Source organism: Mya arenaria, chromosome 10 (assembly GCF_026914265.1).
Source record: "Mya arenaria isolate MELC-2E11 chromosome 10, ASM2691426v1".
Classification (NCBI taxonomy): Eukaryota; Metazoa; Mollusca; class Bivalvia; order Myida; family Myidae; genus Mya; species Mya arenaria.
In genome coordinates this window covers 51,496,631-51,506,873 of record NC_069131.1, presented here as the reverse complement: position 1 = coordinate 51,506,873, position 10,243 = coordinate 51,496,631, and the positions used below count along the sequence as shown (strand labels likewise).

General features: G+C 41.1%; 1 protein-coding gene across 1 annotated transcript in view; it reads right to left on the bottom strand.

The window, feature by feature from the left end:
• Nucleotides 1-963: 963 nt before the first annotated feature.
• Nucleotides 964-10,243, bottom strand: part of LOC128206211 (uncharacterized) — a 29,061-nt gene continuing 19,781 nt past the window's right edge. Inside the window, exons 10-12 of the mRNA XM_052908523.1 lie at nucleotides 10,137-10,185; nucleotides 9,329-9,444; nucleotides 964-2,605 (exon numbers count right to left, since the gene is read on the bottom strand). Coding sequence (XP_052764483.1) covers nucleotides 2,382-2,605; nucleotides 9,329-9,444; nucleotides 10,137-10,185 — 389 coding nt within the window. The 3' untranslated portion in view covers nucleotides 964-2,381. The remainder of the gene's footprint in view (nucleotides 2,606-9,328; nucleotides 9,445-10,136; nucleotides 10,186-10,243) is intronic.

The following is a 10,243-nucleotide window of genomic DNA, read 5'->3' as shown; positions in this document are numbered from 1 at the left end:
TCACCATACGTCTCGTACCGGAAAGGGATCAACTTTGCGCGTCACCATACGTCTCGTACCGGAAAGGGATCAACTTTGCGCGTCACCATACGTCTCGTACCGGAAAGGGATCAACTTTGCGCGTTACTATACGTCTCGTACAGGAAAGGGACACACTCTGCGCGTCACCATACGTCTCGCTCCGGAAAGGGACCAACTTTGCGCGTTACAATACGCCTCTTACCGCAAGGGGACCAACTTTGCCCGTCACCATACGTCTTGTACCGGAAAGGGAGCAACTTTGCGCGTTACAATACGCCTCGTACCGGAAAGGGGCCATTTTTGCGCGTTACAAAACGCCTCGTACCGGAAAGGGACCAACTTTGCGCGTTACAATACGCCGCGGAAATATTAAATTCTGCGATCTTATCTTTTGCCAGCAATCTTTTATCATTGGTTTGCAGATATTTACGAAAAAATTGCTCTTTCTAAGACAAAAATAAAAAAAGTTGTAAAAACGGTATATCTGTGAAAGTGCAGCTTTAAGCGTTTACTAAAACTGTACTAGTTACTATGAAAAAAAAAGAAATGAGATTTAAACGAGTTTACCCCAGAAAAAAATAGATTTACACTTATGTGTAATCTGTTACTTGAATTTCAACCAGAGTTAATGTTGCTGTTTTTTAATCGTAGCGTTTGTTGTTACCTTGTTCTATCGTTCATTCAGATATGAAGAGTGCTACGCGCATGCGCGTAACTAACATTTGCATAATAAGTAGGTCGCCGAAATTACTACGCCGGTGAATCGTCGTGGGCATCCATGCGAAAACGAACGACTCTTTATCTGTACAGAGAAGTATAAGAGAGCGTAAATATTTAAACAATAAATGACCCAATTCCATGGCGGCAGCGTAATTCTGTATTAATAAGGTAAATGTTTTATCTGATCTTAGTTTTGTCAAGAAGATAAGGCAACGAAATAAAAACAGGTTAATATTTTATTCGATAAAGTTCAAGAATTACGTTTTTAGAAACATGAGGGTAATCGTTGTTTTTTTTTTCTTCACGTCAACAAAAGACTCCTAACAGCAATTGAACAACTACATGAATATATACATAATGATGTCCTCGATAAAGCTGGCTCAATAATTTGTAGAAATGTGTACCTGTACATTATATACTGTATATTAAGATGACAAATATTGCACATGGATATACGTTATTTTACTTTAATATCTCAAATTATTCAAGGAAAGGATTGCGAACACAAATGTAATTCAGGGTTTCAAGGGGAAAAGAGGATCATTTTGCTAATCTTGTTAATCTTACGTCCCGATTTATGACGTCATGAGGGCTAAGACAAAAGATGAGATCGCAGATTTTCATATTTCCGTTAGAAAATTAATGTTTTAAGGCTTAAAGCATTACTATCGGTTTAGGAAAACTGGATAAAACATAATTTTTTAACTTAAATATGAAAATCTGTGGTCTGATTTTTTGTCAGCAGTCTTATATCACGTGTTTGCAGATAGTTACGCAACAAATTGCTCATTCCAAAACATGAAAATAAAAACATTGTCAAAACAGTGAATCTGTGAGAGTGCAGGTTTAACAAGAATAATAGACATGCGTTGATAGATTTCGATACGCTGGAAAGAATCTTAAGGAGAGATAGTAAATGGTAAGGCCTAAAAAATGGTTTGGTAAGAGTTAAATCCTTTTCAAAAATAGGCAGGGTAAGGTTGGGGTTTTGGGGCTTTATATAAGAATGTCTATCATTAGAGAATGGTGTTAAAGATATATACTGTATAAAGCAATCAAGGTGTGAAACAACATATTGAAAAGCATTTTTTAAACTGACTATAGAAACGGTAGTGTCGTCGCCTATTTCGTAGGTAGGGCCGGGCTACCAGAACCAAATGTATTACTTTAAGCCTTATTTCATTCATTTAAACAATCAGAGCACCTCGGTCATTTTCGCTCCTAGATGAATTTGGACGGTTTACATTGTCAAAATGTTTAACATTGAACTACACTGTTTAAAGAACACGTAGTTTTGTTTTTGATTTTGCAATTAAGTCAAAGGACTTTACCCTTAAGAACACTTATAATTATGATTATTTTTGCAACAATAAATTTAATTATTTTCAATCAATCTGAATTAAGTTTTAAAATTATAACATGGATAACACTACAATAAATGTTTTTTTTTGCTATTTTAACTGAAATGTACCGAGGTTGTTTTTTATGGGAAATGGCCGAGATGTTCCGAATGGATTGTTAGGATCAATAAAATATTTCGATAGTGTAAAATATATACATGTAGACAATCATTATAATGTTCGTCCCAGAATTTAAAAGGCCAAGGCTTTGTTAGAATTCGGTTGAGTCAATAAAACAGTTTAAACGAAATGAGCCACAGCAACTGTCAGAATGGCTGCAACTGACGTTACGTAGGTTGAAACAGCGACGCTGACGTCCGGCTTGTCCCAATTAGCACGGCATCGGTCGTTCGCGATCTCTGTTTTACAGCTTTCTAGGCGCGTGAATAATCCATAGATTAAAACGGCTGTGTTGACGTCTCCAGACTTATCCGCATATTCTAGCAACTCTTGTCTCCGGCTTCCTGAAAAATAAGACCGACGAGATTTAGTAACTGAGACGGAATACGGGTCTTAAATAGAAAACAACAAACGTATGATTTACCTTAACAGAGTTTTTCGTGATACATAGAATAAAGAAGGACGAAAATTGCGTAAGCAGGCAGGTCAGTCTTTGCCAATACATAAGAGGATAAGTCAGTATTTTTCAATTACGTAATCGGGTAGCTAAGTCTTCGTAAACACGTAAGCGAGTAACTCCGTCTTCAACAAATACGTAAGCAGGTAAGTCAGTCTTCAGATATTACGTAAGCGGGTGGGTCAGTCTTCGCAAATACGTAAGTGGGTAGGACAGTCCTCACCAAATACGTAAGCGGGTAGGTCAGTCCTCACCAAATACGTAAGCGGGTAGGTCAGTCTTCACCAAATACGTAAGTGGGTAGGTCAGTCTTCACCAAATACGTAAGCCGGTAGGTCAGTCCTCACCAAATACGTAAGCGGGTAGGTCAGTCTTCACCAAATACGTAAGTGGGTAGGACAGTCCTCACCAAATACGTAAGTGGGTAGGACAGTCCTCACCAAATACGTAAGTGGGTAGGTCAGTCTTCGCAAAAACGTCAGCGGGTAGGTCAGTGTTTACCAAATACGTAAGCGGGTAGGTCAGTCTTCACCAAATATGTAAGCGGGTAGGTCAGTCTTCACCAAATACGTAGGCGGGTAGGTCAGTCTTCACCAAATACGTAGGCTGGTAGGTCAGTCTTCACCAAATACGTAAGTGGGTAAGTGAGATTTACCAAATACGTAAGTGGGTAAGTGAGTCTTACCAAATACGTAAATGGGTAAGTGAGTCTTACCAAATACGTAAGTGGGTAAGTGAGTCTTACCAAATACGTAAGTGGGTAGGTAAGTCTAACTAAATACGTAAGTGGGTAGGCAAGTCTTACAAAATACGTAAGTGGGTAGGTCAGTCTTCGCAAAAACGTCAGCGGGTAGGTCAGTGTTTACCAAATACGTAAGCGGGTAGGTCAGTCTTCACCAAATACGTAAGCGGGTAGGTCAGTCTTCACCAAATGCGTAGGCGGGTAGGTCAGTCTTCACCAAATACGTAGGCTGGTAGGTCAGTCTTCACCAAATACGTAAGTGGGTAAGTGAGATTTACCAAATACGTAAGTGGGTAAGTGAGTCTTACCAAATACGTAAATGGGTAAGTGAGTCTTACCAAATACGTAAGTGGGTAGGTCAGTCTTCGCAAAAACGTCAGCGGGTAGGTCAGTGTTTACCAAATACGTAAGTGGGTAGGTCAGTCTTCGCAAATACGTAAGTGGGTAGGTCAGTCTTCGCAAATACGTAAGTGGGTAGGTCAGTCTTCGCAAATACGTAAGTGGGTAGGTCAGTCTTCGCAAATACGTCAGCGGGTAGGTCAGTGTTCACCAAATATGTAAGTGGGTAGGCCAGTCTTCCCCAAATACGTAAGTGGGTAGGTCAGTCTTCAACAAATACGTAAGTGGGTAAGTGAGATTTACCAAAAACGTAAGTTAAGTGGGTAAGTGAGTCTTACCAAATACGTAAGTGGGTAAGTGAGTCTTACCAAATACGTAAGCGGGTAGGTAAGTCTTATCAAAAACGTAAGTGGGTAGGTCAGTGTACACCAAATACGTAAATACGTATAGGTCAGTCTTCGCAAATATGTAAGCGGGTAGGTCAGTCTTCACCAAATACGTAAGCGGGTTGGTCAGTCTTCCCCAAATACGTAAAAGGGTAGGTCAGTCTTCACCAAATACGTAAGCGGGTTGGTCAGTCCTCACCAAATACGTAAAAGGGTAGGTCAGTCTTCACCAAATACGTAAGCGGGTATGTCAGTCTTCATCAAATACGTAAGCGGGTAGGTCAGTCTTCCCCAAATACGTAAAAGGGTAGGTCAGTCTTCAAAAAATACGTAAGTGGGTGAGTCAGTCTTCGCAAATTCGTAAGCGGGTAGGTGAGTCAGTCATCGCAAATTCGTAAGCGGGTAGGTGAGTCTTCACCAAATACGTAAGTAGGTAGGTCAGTACTCACCAAATACGTAAGTGGGTTGGTCAGCCTTCACCAAATACGTAAGTAGGTGGGTTGGTCAGCCTTCACCAAATACGTAAGTGGGTAGGTCAGTCTTCACCAAATACGTAAGTAGGTAGGCTAGTATTCCCCAAATACCTATGTGGGTAGATCAGTCTTCACCAAATACGTAAGCGGGTAGGTCAGCCTTCACCAAATACGTAAGTTGGTAGGTCAGTCTTGGCAAATACGTCAGCGGGTAGGTCAGTATTCACCAAATACGAAAACGGGTTGGTCAGTCTTGGCAAATACGTCAGCGGGTAGGTCAGCCTTCACCAAATACGTAAGCTGGTAGGTCAGTCTTCGCAAATACGTAGGCTGGTAGGTCAGTCTTCGCAAATACGTAAGCGGGTTTGTCAGTCTTCCCCAAATACGTAAGAGGGTAGGTCAGTGTATAAAAAATACGTAAGTGTGTAGGGCTGTCTTCGCAAATATGTAATCGGGTAGGTCAGTCTTCACCAAATACGTAAGCGGATAGGTCAGTTTTTATCAAATACGTAAGTTGGTAGGCCTCTCTTCCCTAAATACGTAAGCGGGTAGGTCAGTCTTCACCAAATACGTAAGCGGATAGGTCAGCTTTTATCAAATACGTAAGTTGGTAGGCCTCTCTTCCCTAAATACGTAAGTGGGTAGGTCAGTCCTCGCAAATACGTAAGCGGGTAGGTCAGTATCACCTAACACGTAAGAGGGTAGGTGAGTCTTACCAAATACGAAACTGGGTAGATCAGTCTTCACCAAATACGTAAGCAGGTAGGTCAGTTTTCACCAAATACATAAGCTCATAGGTCAGTCTTTACCAAATACGTAAACGGGCAAGGCAGTCTTTACCAAATACGTAAGCGGGTAAGTCAGTCTACACCAAATACGTAAGCGGGTAGGTCAGTCTTTACCAAATACGTAAGTGGGTAGGTCAGTCTTCACCAAATACGATAGCGGGTAAGTCAGTATTCACCAAATACATAAGTGGGAAAGTGAGTCTTCGCAAAATACGTAAGCGGGTACGTCAGTCTGTCCAAAATACGTATTTGGTAAGGTCAGTGTTCGCAAATACGTCAGCGGGTAGGTCAGTCTTCGCAAATATTTAAGCGGGAAAGTCAGTTTTCGCAAAATACGGAAGCGGATAGGTCAGTCTTTACCAAATACGTAAGCGGGTAGGTCAGTCTTCACCAAATACGTAAGCGGGTAGGTCATTCCTCGCAAATACGTAAGCGGGTGTGTCAGTCTTCACCTAATACGTAAGCGAGTAGGTGAGTCTTCGCAAATAAGTTAGCGGGTAGGTAAGTCTTCGCAAATACGGAAGCAGGTATGTTAATCTTCACCTAATACGTAAGCGGGTATGTCAGTCCTCACCAAATACGTAAGCGGGTAGGTCAGTCCTCACCAAATACGTAAGCGGGTAGGTCAGTCCTCACCAAATACGTAAGCGGGTAGGTCAGTCCTCACCAAATACGTAAGCTGGAAAGTTAGTCCTCACCAAATACGTAAGCGGGTATGTCAGTCCTCACCAAATACGTAAGCGGGTAGGTCAGTCCTCACCAAATACGTAAGCGGGTAGGTCAGTCTTTACCAAATACGTAAGCGGGTAGGTCAGTCCTCACCAAATACGTAAGCGGGTATGTCAGTCTTTACCAAATACGTAAGCGGGTAGGTCAGTCCTCACCAAATACGTAAGCGGGTAGGTCAGTCCTCACCAAATACGTCAGCGGGTAGGTCAGTCCTCACCAAATACGTAAGCGGGTAGGTCAGTCCTTACCAAATCCGTAAGCGGGTAGGTCAGTCCTTACCAAATACGTAAGTGGGTATGTCAGTCCTCACCAAATTCGTAAGCGGGTAGGTGAGTCTTCACCAAATACGTAAGTAGGTAGGTCAGTACTCACCAAATACGTAAGTGGGTTGGTCAGCCTTCACCAAATACGTAAGTAGGTGGGTTGGTCAGCCTTCACCAAATACGTAAGTGGGTAGGTCAGTCTTCACCAAATACGTAAGTAGGTAGGCTAGTATTCCCCAAATACCTATGTGGGTAGATCAGTCTTCACCAAATACGTAAGCGGGTAGGTCAGCCTTCACCAAATACGTAAGTTGGTAGGTCAGTCTTGGCAAATACGTCAGCGGGTAGGTCAGTATTCACCAAATACGAAAACGGGTTGGTCAGTCTTGGCAAATACGTCAGCGGGTAGGTCAGCCTTCACCAAATACGTAAGCTGGTAGGTCAGTCTTCGCAAATACGTAGGCTGGTAGGTCAGTCTTCGCAAATACGTAAGCGGGTTTGTCAGTCTTCCCCAAATACGTAAGAGGGTAGGTCAGTGTATAAAAAATACGTAAGTGTGTAGGGCTGTCTTCGCAAATATGTAATCGGGTAGGTCAGTCTTCACCAAATACGTAAGCGGATAGGTCAGTTTTTATCAAATACGTAAGTTGGTAGGCCTCTCTTCCCTAAATACGTAAGCGGGTAGGTCAGTCTTCACCAAATACGTAAGCGGATAGGTCAGCTTTTATCAAATACGTAAGTTGGTAGGCCTCTCTTCCCTAAATACGTAAGTGGGTAGGTCAGTCCTCGCAAATACGTAAGCGGGTAGGTCAGTATCACCTAACACGTAAGAGGGTAGGTGAGTCTTACCAAATACGAAACTGGGTAGATCAGTCTTCACCAAATACGTAAGCAGGTAGGTCAGTTTTCACCAAATACATAAGCTCATAGGTCAGTCTTTACCAAATACGTAAACGGGCAAGGCAAGTCTTTACCAAATACGTAAGCGGGTAAGTCAGTCTACACCAAATACGTAAGCGGGTAGGTCAGTCTTTACCAAATACGTAAGTGGGTAGGTCAGTCTTCACCAAATACGATAGCGGGTAAGTCAGTATTCACCAAATACATAAGTGGGAAAGTGAGTCTTCGCAAAATACGTAAGCGGGTACGTCAGTCTGTCCAAAATACGTATTTGGTAAGGTCAGTGTTCGCAAATACGTCAGCGGGTAGGTCAGTCTTCGCAAATATTTAAGCGGGAAAGTCAGTTTTCGCAAAATACGGAAGCGGATAGGTCAGTCTTTACCAAATACGTAAGCGGGTAGGTCAGTCTTCACCAAATACGTAAGCGGGTAGGTCATTCCTCGCAAATACGTAAGCGGGTGTGTCAGTCTTCACCTAATACGTAAGCGAGTAGGTGAGTCTTCGCAAATAAGTTAGCGGGTAGGTAAGTCTTCGCAAATACGGAAGCAGGTATGTTAATCTTCACCTAATACGTAAGCGGGTATGTCAGTCCTCACCAAATACGTAAGCGGGTAGGTCAGTCCTCACCAAATACGTAAGCGGGTAGGTCAGTCCTCACCAAATACGTAAGCGGGTAGGTCAGTCCTCACCAAATACGTAAGCTGGAAAGTTAGTCCTCACCAAATACGTAAGCGGGTATGTCAGTCCTCACCAAATACGTAAGCGGGTAGGTCAGTCCTCACCAAATACGTAAGCGGGTAGGTCAGTCTTTACCAAATACGTAAGCGGGTAGGTCAGTCCTCACCAAATACGTAAGCGGGTATGTCAGTCTTTACCAAATACGTAAGCGGGTAGGTCAGTCCTCACCAAATACGTAAGCGGGTAGGTCAGTCCTCACCAAATACGTCAGCGGGTAGGTCAGTCCTCACCAAATACGTAAGCGGGTAGGTCAGTCCTTACCAAATCCGTAAGCGGGTAGGTCAGTCCTTACCAAATACGTAAGTGGGTATGTCAGTCCTCACCAAATACGTAAGCGGGTATGTCAGTCCTCACCAAATACGTAAGCGGGTAGGTGAGTCTTCGCAAAAAAGTTAGCGGGTAGGTAAGTCTTCGCAAATACGGAAGCAGGTATGTTAATCTTCACCTAATACGTAAGCGGGTATGTCAGTCCTTAGCAAATACGTAAGCGGGTATGTCAGTCCTTAGCAAATACGTAAGCGGGTAGGTGAGTCTTCGCAAAAAAGTTAGCGGGTAGGTAAGTCTTCGCAAATACGGAAGCGGGTATGTCAGTCTTCACCTAATAAGTAAGCGGGTATGTCAGTCCTTAGCAAATACGTAAGCGGGTATGTCAGTCCTTAGCAAATATGTAAGCTTGTAGGTGAGTCCTCACAAAATACGTAAGCGGGTATGTCAGTCCTCACCAAATGCGTAAGCAGGTATGTCAGTCCTCATCAAATACGTAAGCGGGTATGTCAGTCCTCACCAAATACGTAAGCGGGTATGTCAGTCCTCACCAAATACGTAAGCGGGTATGTCAGTCCTCACCAAATACGTAATCGGGTATGTCAGCCTTCACCAAATACGTAAGCGGGTATCGATGTCGTAATAAATGAAAACCTAATACATAAGTGGGAAAGTGAGTCTACGCAAAATACGCAAGCGGGAAAGTTAGTCTTCACCAAATACGTAAGTGGGTACGTCAGTCTTCCCAAAATACGTAAGCGGGTAGGTCAGTCTTCGCAAATACGTCAGTGGGTATGTCAGTGTTCAAAAACAAAGTTGAAGGAAAATTTAACGCCATAAGAAAACCACTCTCTGGTGTTTGTCAAATACTCGATACCCATAACTTGAAGAGAGTACTCATGAAAGATATTTATAATGGCAAAGTCACGAGGTTAAATTATAGCTGTAAATCTGAGGTTTCGTTGCAATACTTGTAAGTATAGAAAACCTGAATAACAAGGGTGCTTTTCTGCTTCCATGGCAATATCTTTGCAGGTGTCCAGACATTTTGTGAGGCTGCAAGCGGTCCAAACCCGTACACCAAAATCTGAGGCCTGCTCCTCACTGCAATATTCATACTATAATTGGCGCCATTGTTTGATGATATTAAAGGCGCACTATAAAGGTTTATCCCTTTTTTATGTTTTAATCCTAATGCATTATTATGATAAACTTATTGGATTTTCAATGATCAAGGACAAGGAAAAGATATGTGTGAACAGAGTACAGAAAAAGACAATAATAATAAATAATATAAACTTATAGCAAATATAATAGTTATAGTAATAACTACTACTACTACCACTACCACTACCACCACCACCACCACCACCACCACCACTACCACTACCACTACCACTACCACTACCACTACCACTACTACTACTACTACTACTACTACTACTACTAACACTTATAATAATAGTTATAGTATTAATAATAATAATAATAATAATAATAATAATAATAATAATAATAATAATAATAATAATAATAATAATCATGATAAATAAGAATAAGAATAAGAATAAGAATTAAACTAATAATAAAAATAATGATAATAATAATAATAATAATAATAATAATAATAATAATAATAATAATAATAATAATAATAATAATAATAATAAAATAAGAATAAGATTAAGATTAAAAATAATAATAAAAATAATGATAATAATAATAATAATAATAATAATAATAATAATAATAATAATAATATTAATATTAATAACAATAATAATAATAATAAGTACCAATTCTGTCTCAAACAGTCGTCGTAATCTCCAGATTGCGTACACTGAGCTGCAAATATATTAAAACAAGTTTTATGGTTTTTCGGGTATAAGCCTTAATTGAGACT